Genomic DNA, 22,159 nt, shown 5'->3' with positions numbered 1-22,159 from the left:
ATTGTTTTTAAAGCATTTTTCATAACAAATATATCTCCAAAAAATTCCTTGTTCCAGACCCTAACTTTGTCCTTAACATGCCTAAGTTTCTTAACAACTCTAAACATAGTAGATCCTTCCACCTGAATATTCCACCATAGTTTGATATTCTTTTCCAGGGTTGGGTGGGATAACCACATTTTCTCAAATCTGAAACGGAAGCAACGTCTTTTAACAAGAGGTTCAACCACAAAAGAAATAGGGAAACAGTCTGGTCCAATTCTATTGATGATAGATAAAGTGTTGTTGTACTTAGTGAGCCAATCATTGGAGATTAACCCTCTATCCAGTCTAACCTAAATCAACTCATCACCATCCCGCCTATTTGACCAAGTGAAGGCCGCCTCACTCATCTCCACATCAGTGAGAGCCATGTTAGTAATAAAATTCATAAGATCAGTTTTTCTATCCAAAAGAATTTGAGATCCTCCATACTTTTCATAATCATATAGGGGAGTATTAAAGTCATCCATTATCAGCTAATGATCATGTTGGAAGCCTTTTCTATTCTCCTCCACAACTTTCCAAACTTTAGAATTTGGAGCATAGATGTTGGAAATGACCCAATTAAAATCATCCCTAATATGCTTAAATCTAATGCTTATCAGGTTACCTTCAACTTGGATCACTTCACCCTCCATAACCTTCTTATTCCAGAAGATAGCAACCTCCCGAAGCCCCTTCAGAGCTACTACCAACAACCCCTCCAAAAGCAAAAGCATTAATTTTTTCCACTTTTTCTTTACTCATCTTAGTTTCTTGAATTAAAACAACATTCGGTTTATGGTCTCTAACCAGATTCCTTAATATATCCTGTTTATGGGGGCCATTTATACCCCTTATGTTCCAAGATATCACCTTCATTTAGACAAGGGAGAACAGGTCTCCAAGATGGTTCGCTGACTTTCATCAGCTATGTTTTGTTTACTTTCACTTTCTTTGTGCCACCTAGCCGATTTTCTGCCCGGTGAAGATTTGGAATTGCCAACATCAGCCTTAGCTCTTGTCCTAGTTTGGATACCCATGACATTACCTGTTTTCTTATTCTTCTTTTTTTCCCACTGTAAGGAAGTCCCCATCCCCATCATCATCCTTGAAGTCTTTCGTATTTTGATTCTTCAGCTGGTGATTCGGGGTACTTATATTATCTTTTAAAATCTTTACAGCTCCCTGGCTAACTAATTCTTGAGAATCCAAATTTAATCCCATGGGACTAATAGGCTCCTCATCTTTTTCATGATCAATTTTAGGCACCTTAGAGTAATCAATACTTTCATTGTCCACCTTGTCTTCCTTTGAGGGTTCCTCCCCATTTGCCACCGGTTCATCTATCTCTCCTTCTTCCAGCTGCATTCTCGGACTATCACCACTAGGTTGCAGCTCAACATTATTAGGATCCACCCGATCATTCTCACTAGCTTCTCCTTCCTTATTTACCTTATTCCCAACAACTAGGATCACTAGAGCTTGCAGATTTGGACCATTAGACCACCTGTCATCTTTACCTGGTTTCTCTTTCCAGGTTTGCTTCTAAGCCCCTATGTTCTTAGAAGCGTTCTTCAGATTGCTTGGACATCCTCTAGCCCAATGTCCAACTTTTTTGCAATGAAAGCACACAAAAGGCAGAGATTTGTATTCGATAGGCTACTCCCATCTCCCGAGTTTTGAGAGTATATCAATGGATGAAGGGAGTTTTGAGTTATGGCATACATTCACACAGATTAAAGCATAGACTAATTTTTTCCTTACAACTGTCATAGGGTCCGTAGCAAGAAGTTCCCCAAAAGAACTAGCTATCCCTTTGAACACATCTTCAAACCAAAATCTCCAAAGGCAAACCAGACAATCTAACCCAAACCGGAGCTGAATAAAAAAGGATGAATCTTTTAGCTCCAGCTTTGGGGACCATTTTCTTAAAGTCAAGGAAGTTTTACCAAACATCCATGGGCCTCCACAAAGCACCCCCTCTAAATCTTTTGAACGGGAGAAGTTAAAAGCAAAAAATCCTTTGGGCAAAGCTAAAATATCAACTTGACCTTTCAGATGCCATTTCTTTTTAGCAAAGACCCTTACATTCTCAATATTAGGCCTTGGACCAACGAATTTACCCACCAAAGTGAAAGCCATTAAGGATACATTATGCTCAATCACAACATCCAGAATAGAGATGGCAAATTTGCCCTCTATCTTATTTAAAATATCTTTCACCTTAGGAAAGGCAGACTTACCTGTAGGTTTCGTACCGAATAAGCCAGCCCAAGATTTCAGGGGGCCTTGGAAAACCATGTTTTGTTCCATCTCAGATTCCCCTTGAAGAAGAACATTTTCCACAAGACCCAAGGACCTGTGAAAACTGGCCTTCCCCAGGATCAAAAGGAGGGTCCACAGGATGAGGGTCCCCGTCCGTGTTGCAATCCCCATCCTCAATATCACCCGCAGATTTGTCTGAAGCATGCAGCCTGTGCGCAGAGATTCCTGTTCGAGCCCCAACATCTTTCCCGCTCAACAGACTCCCTCCCAGTTCCATTTCAAAAGTTTGCACGATAACTCTAATTGTTGATCAATGGTTAAATAATCAAATAACTATTAAGTATTCATGTAATTAAGTGGACAAACTTGGGTGTCTACATTTGCCACTCTTTGAGACGATGTAGTTTATGGCACTATTTCAAAGAAAAACAAGTAAGCAAGGTACATGTCCCAACATGCACTAGGCTAGTGGTTAGGTATGCCCCCTTGAGAGATGGGATGAAATTTAAAAAATTCAAGCGATCTCTCGAAAATTTTGTGAAAATTAGGCATGGTAGAATGGTGGATTTTGGAATGAATAAGGGTGAATGGCAAGCAATAGAGAATAATGGGAAGCCAATAAGTACCCTTAGGTCATGCGAGAGATATGATGCAAATGCAGTATTGTGGTGCATTGTTTGGACAGTCTGGTGCGATCGGTTGAATTGCCTCGGTTTTAATCAAAGCGAGACAATTGATGTCAGGTTTTTCTGGGACAGGATAACGTTTGAGTAATTGATGCAAATCAACCTGTTGAGACTTAGACAATTGATTGAATTTCCCGATGAAGTCAAGGTATTTGAGTCAAATTACTCATTGAGACTTAGACAATTGATGTAATTGTCTATTTGGATTGTGTTTGATTGATTGGACAATTGACAGTTTTATGTGAAAGGCAAACACATGAACTTGCTTTGCTTACATTATCATCCATTTAGAGATGGATGATAATGTATTGGGTGGGATAGGTTTTTATGGGACATGATGTAGGGTATGCAATGATGATGACCTGGATAGGGAGGGTGAGGGGAGGGGAGTCCATGATAGATAGAAGGTATGGAGGACCTAGTACCCATTCCTATAGAAGAGGATCGAATCGTCATGCCTATGTATGAATGATATGCAGTGATACGAATTTATGGATGGATGAAATGCAACAGAATGCAATGGTAGGATATTTTCCAAATGAAATAAAATGGATGGATATTGAGCTCTTCATAGTGCTTTCTTTCATCATTAGGCTTATTTGGTACCGATCTTGAATGAGGTATTGAAAACCAAGGTTAAACGTTACACTGGTAAACAAAAAAATAATAGACAAGGAATATTCCCTTCCATTCTAGTGCTTATACTGATGGTCTAGGTATACATTGTAGTCAATAAGCCATAGTGATCCATGACTTTGTATTTTTGCATAGGATCTCATAGCTTTATGAACTTCCCACGTAGATACCATTAGTATTTGCCCTAGAACTTCGTTGGAACAATCTATAGACAAAAAACAAATAAAAGATATCATGAACCATCTTGGCCACTTTAATCACTTGTAGATATCTTTGAGTAGCATAGGAACATGATATAAATCAGTAAAAGACAAAAGTACTATTAATGGTCAAATAGTCAAAGAATTTTCTTGCCAAAAGATGTGTCATCATGTCTTGTTGTAAGGATGCATCCTTGTTAAGACGTTTGTTTGATGTTTGGCCTAGGCAATTAACGGTTCATGAACTAATTGATAGTTTGTCTTGTTTGATATTTGATTTGTAGGCTCGATTTGTTTTTGCATTTGATCAAATATTTGTGTTAACAAGAACCAATTTATTAATGTTTTCCATTTATTTTTGCCATGTTTTTGGATTTTCTAGTTTTGTACAGTTTTCCCAATGTCTTTGATTTATGTTAGAAGATTTTTCAAATATTTTTGAATTATTTCATGATGTTTTTCAAATATTTTTGGTTGATTTACAGTAAAGTAGTTATGTGAACTAGTGATGTTGAGGATCCACTCTCATCATAATGTCAAGGAAAGTTGCCCCCAATTAGGTGTATGTTCTATGTGTGATGGTGGGACTGTAGGACAAAAATTAATGATAGATCAATATCAAGCCTATTAAATTGAATTTGACCTTGTTCAAAATTTACTTGATTATCAATGCCATATGTTTGATTCAACAACTCATCTCTGATGACCATCCCATACAATGTAGATGCATCCTCCTACTTGCTACATGCATTCTCATCATCTTCAAACCCATAGATACAAAGAGACATGCAATTTTGACATAAGTGAGGTGAACATCGAGGACTACAAGCCTCTCCCACATCACCCTATACAAGAAGCCTTGTGTGCTATATAAGGGTTTGAGTGAGTGAGCTAATAGACTTTAGGGTTTTGATCTCAACATCGTCCTTCACAATGGATGAGATAGTGACATGATCAAAATATAGTTTAGCTAGGGGTCTTAGTACCTAGTTTTGGGCACTAAGTGCCCCTACTTTGTCTTGTGTAAGCCTCCACCTCTACCTTGGAACTTTCACATGTTGAAGTAATTTGGGATCTCTGTAAGGACAAAATCGGAATAGAATTTCCTCAAAATGTATTTAGGACCTCATTTTTATTGCATGGAGGATTGTCAAAAACCATTTGCTAGCATCAACCCACAATAATGGTTCCCACTTTTTGGCCAAATTAGCATAGTGAAATCAACACTTTGCATCAGACCTTCGCTAACACTTATAATAGCTAAACCATTAAGAATTTGAAGATGGAGCAAACTATTGATTTGTGAGTTTTTTTTGTGTAGATTTTAAATATATATATTAAAAAAAAAGAAATAAACTATGAATCTTTTTACATAACTTTTAATAACTTATTTTTTATGGTAAACAATATTTTTTAGAAGTGACGTTTATGTCTTCATGCATAATATTTTTATAGAAATTGTAAAAGTATAATTTTTAAAATATAGATTTGTCACACTAATTTCTTGTGCATGGATATTTTTTCAGTTAATTTTTGAAATCGGATTAATTAGCCGATAGGCTATATTGTGGAGGAACCCCACCAGACTTGTGTGATGTCTCACATCGGACTTTTCCTCGTGGTGCCGGCAAAAACATGTCGTCCATTTGCAACAAATACTTTGTTCATAGTTGTCGATGTCCTACTAAGATGTCTTGTGGCATGTTTGCAATTTTGACTTTGTCTTTGAGGTCATTTGCAAACTCCGTTTCAATAAAATTAAGATAGCATAATGGATGGCCTATATTTGTCAGACATTTTAGTTGCAAGTACCTTGGTAGTATCTAAAATGTGGAAGCATAAACAAGGCATGTGCATTGTTTGGCAAAATGCTTCAAAGAAATGTAGGCTCATGGCATGTGATGAGTGTTGGATATGTTCAAAATGGGCGTTTTGAGAAGGTTTTAGAAACTTTTAAGCAAACACAACCGGCGAGTGTAAAGCCAACCATATTCCACAACATTTGCTAGCATTATCCCCTCCCTTGCTCAAATGGGATCTTTGGAATTGGTTACAACCATACATCAAAGCATTATTGAAAAAAATGAGTTTTCTTTTGATATTTATAGTTGAAAATGCATTGATTGATATGTACACAAAATGTGGAAACATGCACAAGACATGTGAACTATTTGAAAGAATGCCTCAAAGAGACATTGATCATAAGATATGATCAAAATGGATTTTTTGAAAAGGCTTTAGAAACTTTCAAAAAAATACAATTGGAAGGTGTACAACCAAATTCCACAACCTTTGCCAGCATCCTTCCAGTCTATGCCAAATTGGGGGTTTTGGAATAGGGTACAAATATCCATCAAAGCATAATGAAAGTAAGGTTGCCCTAGCCTCGTTAATTATCCACCGTCCTGCGCGCACACACTTCATACAATTAACAACAAAATAACTCTTAAATTGTAAAATTCACTACCAAATAGGTAAAAAACACAAGAAGCAAAGTACAAGGCAGGACACAAGAATCACATATTTAAAATATTTAATCTACCCCGAGGAGGATTGAAACGTGTCCAGTGAAGTAGCTGCAAACTCGTCAAGGTATGCAAACGTTTACATATAGTGTGTCTTTTCCCTATTTTTCCACTAATACTTCCTTTGAACAATTAATATTAAAGAATAATATCCAATAGAAAAATAAAATGAAAAATAGATTACTACATGAAATTAACGTTTCATATCACTATATTAAATATTATATGAAATTATCTTATAAAAATATCATGAAACATCAAATATTTAATCAGAATTTAATTCAAATTATTGAAATTATTAATAACAAATCTCGATCTTACACTTAAAAAGATTAAGCACTACTATGTTAGTAATTTCTAAACAACCAATATTAAAGAGTAATCTCCAATAGAAAAATAAAATGGAAAATAAATCATTAGTTGAAGCCTATAAACTCACAATCTTGCCAATAACAACCAAATTTAAAGAGTAGTTCAATGTAAGATAAAAATTAAAAAGTTGTAAATGTTTAACGGATTGTATGAAACTCTGCTCTATGAAGATTTGGTTATAGAAGCTTCGTGACTTACCACGACTTACAATATTTTGAAGTTAGTATCTCTCAACTAAAAAGCCCAGAATCAATAAATTTGTAGTTGGACCAATCAAACACTTCAACCAGCAAACAAAATAAGTTGTATAATATCACCTAAACGATTAAGAGAAAACAAGGGGAAGGTGCTTGGAATATAGGCCAAAGGTAAAGCTCTTTTCCATCTTTCTAGAGACAAAATTAGTAATTAGTACTAAAATTGCTTAGTGTTTTAAAGTGTGTCAATGTCGTAAAAAGGGGTCTTTTAAATGATTTTTTTTTTGAAAATTATATAGTATAAAATGACTGCGTCTATTTTGGTTCTAAAATAGACTTTTCATACAGCATGTTAGCGACATGATAGTCAATGGCAACCGTTAATTGCAAAATCGACGGTGTAAAATGCGCGACTAACATGCGTGTTAGTCAATCCGTACTGTCGTTTTGGAGCCAGAATAGACGCGTCTGTATAAATAATGGGTGGCGAGCATATGCTATTATAATATAATATCTGCTTTTGATAAATTTTCATAATTTTCTTCTATTACGAGCAACTAATGGTATCATTGATTTTGTTTTAATTATATAGAAATTGGTTCAAAATATATAAACATATATAGTCATCCTATAAGAATGTTAAGTTCCAAATATTTCAATACATAAACATTTTCTTTAAGATTTGTAGCTTCTGATATATTATTTAAAGTACATTTTTCTATTAGTGTAACCATTGCACCTCGTTTGGTGTAAGTGCTATTTATAATTTAGAGAGAGGTGTATGTGGTCATGCATACCATTTTTTGTACCCATATGAATTAACTCCTCCTTTTTTATTGAAATGAGGATATCAGCACCTAGAAAAAATACATTTTTAATTTTTTTCTTCTATTTTTCTATTTTTCCACATGTTTGAAATCAAGACCTTAATATTTGATGAAAAATCGACATTCACAAGAAGTGAAAAATAAATATATTTAAGAAATTCAATATATTCAAAATTATACTTTTTAAAAAGCTTATAATACAAGCTAGATAGTTACGAAACGTAACTTCTAAATGAATTCATTTGACTTCGTGAAAGGTAAAGGAAAAGTGGTTTCTTGTCAACATTTTGATAGATGTAGAGGAGGCTCCATTATAGGTCTGATTTAATACTAGAGGGGTTCTATCAAAGAGGGTTTGATCTAACCCTCTATAATTAAAATCCTTCAATGAAACCTCTCAAGGCTTAAATCGTTATAGTTTTTAAAAAATATGCGATTTTAGGCAAAAATTAGGATGTCCCAAATTTGTAACCCATTAATGTGGGATTATCGACTACCTATCCCAAAAGTGATTCCTTATCCCTTGGTGGTGACACTAATGGATACAACCTACATGTGTCATTATGGGTGCATTAGTTTGTGGGTAAGTGAATAATGGACACATTTTAGATTCCAATTTTTAATTTTTTTTAGTTTAGTCATAAGATAATTTGTCTATATAAAATTGTCTTTTTTCCCCTCTTATTTGACTGAATCTTAATTTGGCCAGCCACGAATACTATGTGAGAGACGATCGACTCTAGTAAAGTGGTGAGGGTAGACCTATAGGGGTTTGTTGTTGATGAATCTCTCAACCTTCCATATGTTGCTAAAGTTCTCTCTTGTTATTTCCAGTTTACCCTAATATATTTTCTTGAATCTTGTAAGGATGTGAAGACACTATCAAAGGGGTTTGTTGCAGTTGTTCTTCAATAGGGTTTTCATGAATAGGTAAATGAGGGTTTAGATCAATTGTTGGTGCATTATCAATTCCCAAAAAATAAACAAAATCCACTTGAAAACAAATTAAATCTATTTTTTAAAAAATGTAAAAAAACTCACCTCTTCAAACTCAATGACATTTTGGTAACATTTTGGCGATGATTTGATGGACAAACAATGATGAAAATACTATCCCACAATGTAACCATGTTATAACACACTTGTGCTATGTTCAAATGTGTCCCCCCATCCTTTTGCATTTACCAAACATCTAGTTCAAATGTGACTATAGATTAATACATTTGTTTGGTTGAGTTTATTAGCAAGGTTCCTAAAGAATTTAAACCAACAAAACTCAAAAAAAATAATAGAGGATTGATAATTAGTAGGAATAAGTCTAATTTTAATTTTTCTGCTTGAGATAACATAAAAAAATATCCACGTGTAAAAATAGAAGGTGATAAAAGAGGTATGTTACAACTACACATGACTATTGAAAGTAGAAGTCAACTTGTGAGAAATAATTAGGGTTAGTTAGATTATGAAGCATTTATATCAATTTAGATAAATTGAATTTTTTTTTGATATATATCTATATATATTGATGGAGGTCTAGACCTACGAGCACTAGAGCCCAACAAGGATACGAAGTCCATAATTTTTTTCTTTTTGATTTTTTAAATATATATTTTAAAATGTCAACTGAAAGACAATTAAATGACCAAATCATCATGAAATTTTCATGTGAGAGGTATGCTGAATACTAAGAGGGGGGGTGAATTAGTATTCCAAAAAATACTGTACTTAAACACTTAAATAGTCTAGCAGTAAACCGGTAAAACAGTTTCACAAACAAACCGGTTAACACACATGCAAACCAAATAGCAAATAAGGCATTCACCCATAGAAGCACAATCACCATAACACAAGAGATTTTGATGTGGAAACCCAAATGAGAAAAACCACGATGAGATGAAACTCACAAGTAACTATCTGCAGAACAGTAACCAAACCGGTTCAGGTCATACAATGTTCTTTACCAGAACAAATCCTGTTAGGAATCTCAATCTTTGTTAGGAGATAAGTTAGATTAAAGACTACCTTGTGAGAGGATTTCAAATCCACAGATGTGAATCGCCTTGTTAGAGGATTTACAAAGGATTTTTTGGGCCTACCCGATTAAGGGTTTCTGACTTGTCAAAGATGTGAGTAATCAACAAGTGAATGATCTAGCAAATGGCACAGTCTGCTTGATTAGATCCATGGTAGCTCATTGCTAATGCATTTCAGCATTACTTCAATCTTCAGTAAATCCACACTCTGTTACAGCACACAGACTTGATCTTCTTAGTTAAGATCACACATACAAGAACTTCGTCAACCACCAAAGAACCTCATAGCTACACACATACATACAAAACCCTAGACATGATGTCCTTAAAAGGAATCTGATTTCATGTCGGTCCAATAGAATTACATTGCAAGTTCCTAGGTTCATTGTATCTAGACACATTTGGTAACACGACACAAAATCACTGTTAAAGTGTCGGTGGATGGTAACTCATCACAAAAATATATCGGTTGGTAACTCATCACAGAGTATTACCGGTTTATACAACTTTACCAGTTGACAAAAATGAAGACTGGGAAAATGGTAACTGCCGCTTCTAGCTCCTTTGCTTCGCTTCGCTTGAGATTCTCAAACCGCTTGAGCTCTTCATGCCGCTTGGGTCTTCATGCCGCTTGGGATCGGTAAACACTTTTTGTTTAGCATCAATAGTCTAAAGACTACAACATAATACCGGTTTGGAACAAATATCGGTTGAGCATAATTCATACATTCAAAAAGTGATCTCATAGAAAGTGTGTGTCCATCAATGACAATCACAGCATAATCATAAAAAATGCCAACAATCTACCCCTTTGGCATTGATGGCAACACTTAGCAAAATTTTTGACATCTAAGTGTTTTACAACAAAATTATGCCATAATAAAAAATACTCCCCCTAAGCATAAACATTATCCCTTTGTAGAAAATACAATGTATACTACTCCTTACAGAGATAAACATGAAAGTATACATAGCATGCATCAAAATTTTAAATACAGAACACTACTCCCCCTTTGCCAACAATGACAACATACAATTGAATATTCCCTTGTTTCTATTAGCTAAATAAATGTTTATGACAATAAAGAGTGAAATTTGTCAAAAACTGATTTAAAGTCCTGCATAAATTGCTTCATGGATAAGGACCATGACTCAAGCAATGAGGTAGCAACCTCATTCTCTGTTTGCATCTGATAGACCTGTTCTTCCATGGCATCCAAGGTACTCATCTCTTGAGTGACCGTTAGTGCATCCAGATTGAGATAGCATTTCTAGAGAATTTGCAGTCTTGGTAGTAGGACTAGTTGAAGTTCCTGCAAATTTTGTGTCCAGTTGCTTATCTCTGCCTCTATTCTTGCAGACTGGAGTTGAAACATGTGAACGGTTTGCCCATATGTGGTGAAGGAATCGTATGGCGTCTTGAAGGTTCTTATGAATGACTGCATATCAGATTGTAGTTTGTCTTTCTGAGCAAGTACATCATCACAAAATAGATGGGGTTGACATATCTTACTGAGCAGTAATTTTCCCTCATCCATTACATCTCTGATGTCCTTCTGTGCCTTCTGTAGATCGGATCGGAGCTCAGTTAACTTTTTCACCAAGGCAATGTCCAGAGTCTTTTGATGTGTTTTTTGGGCACTGGCTTCAGCAACTTCTTCCAGGCTTTGCACCTGGTCTTCTACAACTATGCATAGGAGCTTCAATTGGGTAAGAGAGGAATCGGTACCAAGGAGGTTGGTACCGGGTAGCAAATTGGTGAGGGTTTCCACCGCAGTTTGAATCACCTCTTCCTCCTTTTTCCTCCTTAGAGAATCCAATCGCTCTTGAGCAAGCTTAATGCTTTGCAGTAGCTCCATTTCATTTGTAGACTGGAGGTCAATCGAACTAGTGATGTCAGTCGGTTTGGCTTGACTACCGGTTGCCTTTGGGGTCTCCACCTGAGTGCTCTGTGTCGCTTCCTCTTTCTCTTTAGCTCTTTTCTTGTCCTCTTCCACCTTCTTTTTCTCCTCTTCCTCTGTCTTTCTTTTCTCTTCTTTCTGCTTCTCCTCTTCTTTCCGCTTCTCTTCGTCTTCATCCTTCTTCTTCTCCTCTTCCTTTCTCTTCTCCTCTTCCTTTTTCTTCTCCTTTTCCTATTTCTTTCTCTCTTCTTCCTTTCTCTTCTCCTCTTCTGTTTCTTTTTCTCCTCTTCCTTCTCCGCTTCCTTCTTCTTCTTCTCTTCCTCTTGTCTCTTTTCTTCTTCCTTTCATTTCTTTTCCGCTTCCTTCTCTTGTTTCTTATTTTCTTCTTCTTTTCTCTTGTCCTCTTTCTGTTTCCTCTTTTCTTCTTCTTTGCTCTTTTCTCCCTCTGCCTATTTTTCTTGTCCTGCCACTTCTATTGATGTACCCGGAGTAACATCTTCATCATTCAAGGCATCAACATCAATAGGGTCCAATTGAGTAGTGATTGGTTCTTGCTCAGCCTTTTCATTGGCTTCAGTCACTTGATGCAACCTTAAAGTGGGTTGAGCAAGGGAGTGGGTATCTTTTACCACTTCCGGGACTTTTCCTTCTAGCAACAGGAGTCTCCTTCTTCTCATGAAGAAGAGGCCATTATATCTCTCCACCACTTCATAAAGTTCTGATTTGGGCACATCAGGAAATTATTGTGCAAATACTTCCTCTCTTATTTCCTGTTCCTTCTCTATGGCAATGCGCCATTTGTTATCTAAGGAGTTATATAAAGAATCAGGTGTCTCAGATTTAATTTTTGAAGGCCACTGGTCATTAATACATAAATAATTAATCACTTCCTATTCAACTTCTTCCTTTTCATCATCATTAAAATCATCAAAGCACTCTTTCAAATCACCAAGTACTTTTCTTCTAATATTCTTAATAGTTTTTTGACAATGTGTCAAAGGTTTGTAAAAGGAAATATCAATATTTACCGATGCAGATGTTGCCGGTTCATTCTTTGTCTTTTTCCTCGTTTGCCTAGTCTTCTTAGGCTGTTCTTCAGACACAGTGTCCTTTGAGTCTGGTGTGTTGCTTTTTGTCTTCCGCTTCCTCTCAAAGACTTTGGCGGGTGTAGCTTTCGGTTTCTTCTTTACTGGTGACCGCTTGGTCACTTTGGGACTGGCTGCAGTAACTGGTGCTGATGCAAATGGCACTTCCTTTCCGTTCTTTACTTGAGGCTCTTTTCCTTTCTTTACTGAAGGTTCTTCAACCGGTGTTACTCTTTCCAAATAGGTGCCGGTTCTCTTTGCCTTTGGATCAAGGGGCGAGGCGAGTAGGGTAGAGGCATACCCATCTAGCATGTCATACATTACCTCATATCCCATGGGTTCCACTTCTTCCTGTCTCGGCTCAATCGCCTCCATTATGCACTCATCAACTTTGATGGTGAAGCAGATGTCATCTTCATATTTCTTGACAATATCGCCTGATATTCTCACTCTTTGGCTCATCTTGCGTCTGAACTCATCAAAGTATTTGTTCAGAACTTCCAGATAACCGGTTCCAACCGCTTGTAGGCTTTCCTTGATTTGCTTTGTAACCGGTTGGTCGGTAGACCACTGAATATCTCCGACTCTTGGGAAGTAACCTTGGAAGTAGAAGAACAAACCAACCAATAGTTGTCCAAACTTGAATCTCAAGGCATTGTACTGTTTAATCGACTTTAGGTTCACCAAAAGTTGCCTTTGTATACAGGTGCATAAGTCAAATGATACATCTTCCATGATCATCCTGTAGGCAACATTTACCGCTGCAACAAAGACAGTTGATTCTGTTGGCATGGAACGTCCGGTATCCTATCACCATACACGCATATTTGACCAGATCGTCCTTGATGGAATTGACAGTCATTCCCCGTGAGTCACTCACTGAACCAGTGAGCTTGGTCATTTCTGTCTTGCTGATCTTCCTTAGGGCTGGCACTTCACCGACGTTATAGGAACTAGTGACGGCATGAATTGCTTCCGGTGTGATGTCATGCGTCTTCTCTAAGTACATTTTATCATTGTGCACTCTGCTCAGAATGATGCGGATGTGATCATCTGAAAACTCTTCAAGGAAATAGATTGCATTGTGAAGCTTCTTGTTTTCTAAGATGCTAAATTCCGATTTAATCTTCTTGTCCTTCCTGCAGAACAAACTCAACTGAGAATGAATCACCAGAGATCCTAGATCTTCAATCTTATAGTCAATGTAATTGGAAATGTCTTCCTCGACTATGACACCAACAGGTATTTGAGATAGGGCATTATATTTTGCCTTCCGTTGAATGAAGTCTATAGAATCAACGGGTGCACTAGAGCTAGGGTGTGATGCAGAAGCCATAATAAATAGAGAAGTTTGAAAAGTACCTTCGTAAATCGAAATTTAGGGCTTGCAAATTATACTTCGCTACACACTCCTTCGGTTGCTGAAATACTGCTTTGTGTTCTACACTTTACCAACAGATGTTAGCTTCTGATTCTTCTTCAAGATTTTGAAATTTTTTTCGAATCGCAATCCAAATCGCTTTTCTTTGCTCAGTGTTTAAAAAATTCTTCGCTCGAGAATTGATAAGTGAAAAATGACTTGAAAAATTCTTTTAAACAAGTTCTTCACCTACCATAATAAATGCTCCACTATTAGGGTGTAAACCCTAATTTGCCTTTTACCGTTTCTGGTCTTCTGCCAACTGACAGGTATCACATACCGGTTAAGGTCTTTTACCGGTGTAAACCGGGGGTTCGAAACATTTCACCGTTTGCTCCCCCTAAGCTTTTCTGATGCTTAGTTTGCTGGTTCAGCGACTTCCACACTAGGTGTAGCAATCGGTTCTTCTTGAATCACTTCTTCTGGCTTCTTCTTCCAGGTTTTCTTCATATCCGCTTGAACAGTTTCAACATCAATCTTTCCTTCTGGAGTGACCGGTATATCATTCGATATATTCTTTCTAGTTCTGTAGAATCTTGTTGTATGACCCGGTTTGTTGCAATGATAGCAAATCATTCCAGGTGATCTCCAAGGTCCACTACTCATGTTTCCATTCTTCCTTCTGCATGTTGCAGCAGTGTGACCATGACCATGACAAATCAAACAGTTTGCTCTCCATCCGGTTGCCGCTTGATAGCCACCGCTACCTGATTGATGATTATAGGTATTAAACTGGTTTGGATTCCGGTTCCCAGAGGGTTCAGGAAAAACTCCTTGACTCCTTTGAGGATACCTTTCGGTATTGTGCATAACAGACCTGCATTCAAATGCTCTATGCCCAAACTTGTTGCATGCATAACAATTACCATTGAATCTATTGGGTTTAGGCTTATTGTTTAGAAAATATGGAAAATTATTGTAAGCCTTACTTCTACAGACATTGACAGTGTGTCCTTCCTTGAGACAATTAAAGCAAACAGGTTTGAACTTCTGCTTACCTTTATCTTTTGGTGCTGCTTGTTTATTTGATGCTCCATCTTTTGTTCCAGAGGTCTCTCCTTCCTCATAATCAAAGAAACCAAGTCCATTGGTATTCTTTACCGATTTAGCTGATTCAAGCTTCTGCTCTAGCTTGACAGTGCTCTTATTGAATTTGGCAAGTATTTCCTTTGACTCAGTGAGTTCTTTGGAAATAGCAGCATTGGATTCCTTCAAGGTTGCATTCTCAAAAATAACCATGTTTAGTTCACCTTGCACTTCTTCTTTTTCCACTTTACTCTCTTGGAGATGAGCGGTGAGATCATTGATTTCTTGCTTCAGCTTGGAGATCTCATGATCTTTGTCTTTTACTAGATCTTCAGTTTTCCTCCGGTTCTCAAGCTCTTGATACATTCGGATAGTCAATCCTTCCAACTCCTTTCTCAGGTTGGTATTGGATTCATTTAGTTTTTCCACTTCTTGAACTAGGGCTTCCATGTCCGCTTCATTAGAAGAACTGTTTTCAGTTAGCTCCATCAATTTTTCAGCATGCTCTCTTCTTTTTGCCTGAGAGGCCTTATATTTGACTTTAAGTTCATCATAGGCTTGCTCAGTCTGAGTGAGTCGACGAGTAAGTTCCCTCACAGTATATTCCCCCATATCTCTTTCCAAGTGGTTAAACTTATAGAAAGGTTGGCTCTGATACCAATTGATGAATACTAAGAGGGGGCGGGGGGATGAATTAGTATTCCAAAAAATACTGTACTTAAACACTTAAACAGTCTAGCAGTAAACCGGTAAAACAGTTTCACAAACAAACCGGTTAACACACATGCAAACCAAATAGCAAATAAGGCATTCACCCATAGAAGCACAATCACCATAACACGAGATTTTGATGTGGAAACCCAAATGTGAAAAACCACGGTGAGATGAAACTCACAAGTAACTATCTGCAGAATAGTAACCAAACCGGTTCAGGTCATACAATGTTCTTTACCAGAACAGATCCTGTTAGGAATCTCAATCTCTGTTAGAAGATAAGTCAGATTAAAGACTACCTTGTGAGAGGATTTCAGATCCACAGATGTGAATCACTTTGTTAGAGGATTTACAAAGGCTTTTCTGGGCCTACCCGATTAAGGGTTTCTGACTTGTCAAAGATGTGAGTAATCAACAAAATGGCACAGTCTGCTTGATTAGATCCATGGTAGCTCATTGCTAATGCATTTCAACATTACTTTAGTCTTCAGTAAATCCACACTCTGTTACAGCACACAGACTTGATCTTCTTAGTTAAGATTGTACATACAAGAACTTCATCAACCACCAAAGAACCTCATAGCTACACACATACATACAAAACCCTAGACATGATGTCCTTAAAAGGAATCTGATTTCATGTCGGTCCAATAGGATTACATTGCAAGTTCCTAGGTTCATTGTATCTAGACACATTTGGTAACACGACACAAAATCACCGTCAAAGTGTCGGTGGATGGTAACTCGTCACAAAAATATACCGGTTGGTATCTCATCATAGAGTATTACCGGTTTATACAATTTTACCGGTTGACAAAAATGAAGACTGGGAAAATGGTAACTGCCGCTTCTAGCTCCTTTGCTTCGCTCCGCTTGAGATTCTCAAACCGCTTGAGCTCTTCATGCTGCTTGGGTCTTCATACCGCTTGAGATCAGTAAACACTTTCTGCTTAGCATCGATAGTCTAAAGACTACAACATAGTACCGGTTTGGAACAAATACCGGTTGAGCATAATTCATACATTCAAAAAGTGATCTCATAGCAAGTGTGTGTCCATCAATGACAATCACAACATAATCATCAAAAATGCCAACAAGGTAGGGATGAATATGTTCTAGGCTTGGCTGATTATAATTGGTGATGAAAGGTATGCTTCTTTATTATGCCACTCACCAAGGTTCAAACTCTAGGAGGGTTATTAGGCTAGGTCGAACTGCTAGATAACTTCAATTCATTAGATTATAATTCAATTGTTCAAAAGACAAATATGTCAATATCTATATAATCTAGTTATTTTTCATGAAATGAGTAAATAAAAAAATTAATTCAATAAATAATAGTTTTGATTAAGATAAATTAGTTTTGAAAGGACTATAAACAGTATGCATTAGATAGAATAACTCAAAGCTTACACAACAAGTTCCTAGATGACAGATAAATAATACAACTCTAATCAAACTGACAAACAAGATATAACACCACTACAATCCAATTGTCAAACACAAAATAATATCAATAAATAACAATTGATAACTATTAAATCATTTAGACAATAAATATTAAGAAGTCAATTTCATAAAACCCCCTTTAAACTACACACCATAAAGACTAAATACAAATAATACAAATCAATTATTTCGAAAAAAAAATTGATTTATTCACTTTCCATGTATTTATTTAATACAAAAGAAATACAAAACAAACTTTTAGTAATGTCAATGGTTCTTCCATCTGGAAGAAACCAATCAAAGCTTTGCAACAACCTTGCAAGAGTTGTTTGCACCATACAAATTGCCAAAGAAGCACCAGGACATCCTCTTCTTCCTGCCCCAAATGGAGCCATCTCAAAGTCATTCCCTCTCATATACATGTCTAACTCTACTTCCTTCTCTATAAAGCGCTCTGGTATAAATTCCAATGGCTTGTTCCACAGTTTTGGGTACCTATGAATTGCCCATGCATTTACCATCAGAATTGTTCTTGCAGGAATATGATAGCCTCCAACCATGCAAGCCTCAATAGATTTGTGTGGCCCCAGTATAGGCCCTGGTGGGTAAAGACGCATAGTCTCTTTCAGATTTGCTTGCAGGTATGTTAATTGGGGTATATCTGAGTTCTCCACCAGTCTCATCCGTCCAACTTTAGAATCAAGTTCCTCTTGTGCCTTCTTCATTACACGGGGATGTTGCAATAGCAATGACAATGCCCACTCCAGGGAAATTGAGACTGAATCAGTCCCTGAACTTACCATTTCCTACAAGGATTCAATATCAATAGAAAGAAAACAGAGATAAAATCAAAACTTAAAGAAGTAAATTAATAGAAACTGATGCAAGGATTCAAAGGAAAAAAATAAAATCTTCTAATCTATTGACAACGCAAATGTTTCTTGAGCAGAGATGTCATAGAAAACCATGTGTTAATTAACAATTACTAAAGTTTTGCTATCCTAAGCTAGTATCAAGAGGTTCTCATATATACTCACTTTTGAGCAGTAGATTGATAGATCAGGAATTCAAGGGTCCTTAGGACATTGATGTCTTGATAGAAAGAAGGGCCTTCAAGGGTTAGATTTGAGTTGGGTGAGGGCATTTATACCATTTGTCTAAGGGACGGCCTGTGCAAGACTGATGCTAAACCATCCCTTCATCCCTTTTCCAAATCAACAGGTCTATTTAATGGCATGAATCAAGTATTTGTCATAGCTAAGTTGCAAACCTCACAACTAAGTTGGTAACTTAGCTTTTGGGACAGAATCCGATTAAGATGTGCACCTCCCCTGAATATGGGAAGTACTGTTGGACCCCCCTTACCTCCTTTCATCTCTTGACTATTGCTCTCATTTCCCCATTGTATTTACCTGCACTCTTCTTTCTCATATCCTTCATTGATGCACCCTAGTTACGCTTTGCTGACCTCCTATTTGCTCATGCACACAAGAAAGGGAAAGATCTTTGTAATCACCAATACCAAACGATCTGTATATGGGTTTACATATGATTTATACTAATATGGGACTACTCCGGATTTCTTATGGGAGGCACCTAAATATGCTACCAATGAGGCATACATATCTTACTCCCTTAGAATTTGAACTTGTGACCTCTCTTTCAAGAACACAAATTCTCCACTACTAGATCAACTCAGGCTGTACATCCTTAACATAATTCACTTGTTTGGCTTGGAAATTGAAAGGATCTAAGTAAACCACTCTTTCTTGGACACCTACCAACCAAATTTGTAGAGCCACTGGTGCAACTAATGGTGAGGATATGGATCTAATGTTTGTGTAGCTACTTACATCTATATAAGGATGATTAGCTGAAGGGCTGTTGGTTGAATGTGTAAATGGTGGCTGAATGAGGGTTTAGTCGAATTTGTATGTGAAACAGGGTAAGAATTGAACTCTTTTCAGGAAATCCTCAATCATGCACATTGCTACTGGTTCAAACACCATACTTGGCAATATCTGTGCAACCCAAAGGACTGGTAAACCTGCAACTAGTATATACACTGAAAACCTTGGCAGACAGAAAAACAAATTAGGCATTCAAAATTTCACTTGCATTTAGAAATAACCCATTCATATTTCAACACAAAAGTATGAAACATATGACTCATGTTGCATTTCTTGGAATTAGCCTGTCTAGTGCATTAGCTGGTTGTTCAATACTAACTTATCAGGTGTTACCAGGGGTATATTCTAATTCTGAGAGTCCTAATATAAATCAGAATTTATAAACAAAAATACCAAAACTAGCAAACTCAAAACAACTTACAATAGCAATTGCCTTAATAAATACATCTTTATCAGGTATTGCTTCACCATTCTCCTCTGCCTGTGAGATCATCACATCAATAAAATCGTCCATCTCTCCACCATCTTTTGATCCTTTCTCCCTGTGCTTCACCACAATTTTCTGCATATACAAGTCTAATTTTGAATGTACCTTCTTCATAGCCTTCTCATAACCCTGCAAATCAAGCCACTTCAACCAGGGAATATAATCCCCAATATTAACTACTCCTTGAAGCACGAAGGACTCTTTAATCAAACGGGTCACTAAATCTCCCGAAATCCCCAATTCCTCTCCAAAATACCTTTCATTTATGATCATAGTTACCGGAATTTTAAAACTCAAGTTGGACAAAACATTTCTCATCTTAACAATACTCTGCAAATGTGCCAGCTGAAAGAGAGAATTTACTGTTTTACAAATCTCTTGCATTCTCTAAGGTTCGAATGATTGGATTCTCTTGGAAGAAAGAAGCTCAAGTACATAAATGTTTCTAGCATTTCGCCAGTAGGGGCCATAAGGAGCCCAACCCAGCATAGAATAATTGTAACCCAAGAGCTGGGCTTGTGCAAGCTGAGGGCGAGAAGCAAAAGACCTATCATTTACTGTAAAACATTCTTTGGCTAACTCAGAAGAACTGATCACTAAAACGGGGCAGCTACCAAATTTTAGATGCATAATAGGTCCATAGACTGGTGAGAGTGAATTTATGATCTGATGAATTGGCTTTGTTTTATCTCTGAAAAGATGAAGGTGGCCAATTACAGGAATAGCTCTGGGCCTGGAGGGAGATGGCTCCTGTAATATCTATGTTGTTTTAGTAGAATTGTTGCCAGAAGGAAAAGTGTGGCTGCTCCTACTACAATAACAGACATAGTCGAAAATGTTATGTTCGTGAATACATCCATTGCGTAAAGATCTTTCTTTTCTGAGAAAAAGTATGAACAGAGTCAAAGACATGAGATAGATAAGTTTGTTGAGTATGTGAAGTCTAACAGTCTCTAGATTATTACTCTCAGTTCTTTTGGACTCAGTAAAAAAATGTATATATGTTGGATATTGATTTGTAATTCATATAATAGTGAATAGAATATATTGTCTTACTTTGTGGTTTTTGTTGTATGTAAGTTGAGACAATTAACTGCATGAATTGTTTTTATAATAGATTTATCTAGACTTTTTAAATACTGGGAATGTGGTTCAGCTATAAATTCTTGGAAGTTTAAAATGGTTAAGTATATGTTCAAGATAGGGTAAACTTTTTTGGATGGTCCTCTTCTAGGGTCCATTATCAAGAAAATATTTTTTTTGAGATTAAGATAATTTTTATAAAGATTTATTAAGATTTTTTAAATATTGGAAATATAGTTCAATTGTAAGTGCAGTTCAGTTATAAATATTTTGAAGTGGGTGTGTTGATGGGCCTTTTGACACACCTAACACAAGCTTTGTGAAAACTAAGCTTCTCTCGAAAAAGGTAAGGATGTAGGGATTCCCAACCTTCCAAGGTCTCTTTTGTTGGGTCACAACGGTGCAAGAGTAACCCAGTGTTCACGTGGTCTGTTTCAATCAAGGGGTCTGTTGGTTGCGAGCGGAGGATACAAATAGAATCTATATTAAGTAAATAAAGTCGACTATGCAACATGATATTATCAATAACATCTAGAGCAACATTGAGAACTATTTCCTATCAACATGCAAGATCATTGATTTACATGCAAACGGAACAAGATTCTTAAGAACAAACTTTTCACAATACCATTCAATCTTACCATTTACATGCACAATATGATTCATAGATTAATAAAGCTTGGAGCAATCAAATGCTTTATGGAATGAAAGAAGATATCAAACTACAAAAGAATACCAATTTCGAAGACACAACTTATTGACTATGCGATCCATAAATTTTCTTGTATTGATTTAGAAAAGAAGCATCAACAATCATTGATATTTTAAGTGTTCAACTGTCTATCAAGAGCTTAAAAACTAAAAGTTGCATGAAAATGAAATTACTAGCTACTAGTCCCAAATCATCAATTTTTGGACCCTTACAATGACTCAGAAAATTACATTTATAGGGCTAAAATACCAAACTTAGAACAAATTTCGCCTAAGACTCAGCTACAAAATGGAAGGAGTTGCAGTTAACATGCAAGTTACTGTGCTCTAGCCTTAATTAACTATTTGTAAACAAGTCTTCACTAATTGGGACTCAGAAATTGTAGTCCTTCTTTGGTGTGAGTTTCTCCTTCTGAGATGTCATGGAGCCATGCATGTGAAGTAAACTACTCCTTCCGCATGCTATTTAAAATTGCAGTTTACTTAGGTGATATTGTGGGTTGTCCAGATGCATTGCAACTAATCTTCCTTACTTGAGACAATTGGAGATGCAACTCTTTGTTTATCTACTTATTCTTCCTTTTGAAATCTCAATAGTTGTCCAGATA

At 36.6% G+C, this 22,159-nt stretch overlaps 1 protein-coding gene across 1 annotated transcript; it reads right to left on the bottom strand.

Moving 5' to 3' along the window:
• Nucleotides 1-2,338: 2,338 nt before the first annotated feature.
• Nucleotides 2,339-20,617, bottom strand: LOC131051336 (cytochrome P450 CYP82D47-like). The gene is made up of 5 exons (XM_059214362.1): nucleotides 20,475-20,617; nucleotides 20,193-20,367; nucleotides 19,692-20,087; nucleotides 17,676-18,166; nucleotides 2,339-2,588 (listed from the first exon to the last, which is right to left on the bottom strand). The coding sequence occupies exons 1-5, from the start codon at nucleotides 20,615-20,617 to the stop codon at nucleotides 2,339-2,341; spliced, it is 1,455 nt and encodes a 484-aa protein (XP_059070345.1).
• Nucleotides 20,618-22,159: the final 1,542 nt, after the last annotated feature.

This window comes from Cryptomeria japonica, chromosome 11 (assembly GCF_030272615.1).
Source record: "Cryptomeria japonica chromosome 11, Sugi_1.0, whole genome shotgun sequence".
NCBI lineage: Eukaryota > Viridiplantae > Streptophyta > Pinopsida > Cupressales > Cupressaceae > Cryptomeria > Cryptomeria japonica.
This window is presented reverse-complemented; position numbering and strand designations above follow the sequence as displayed.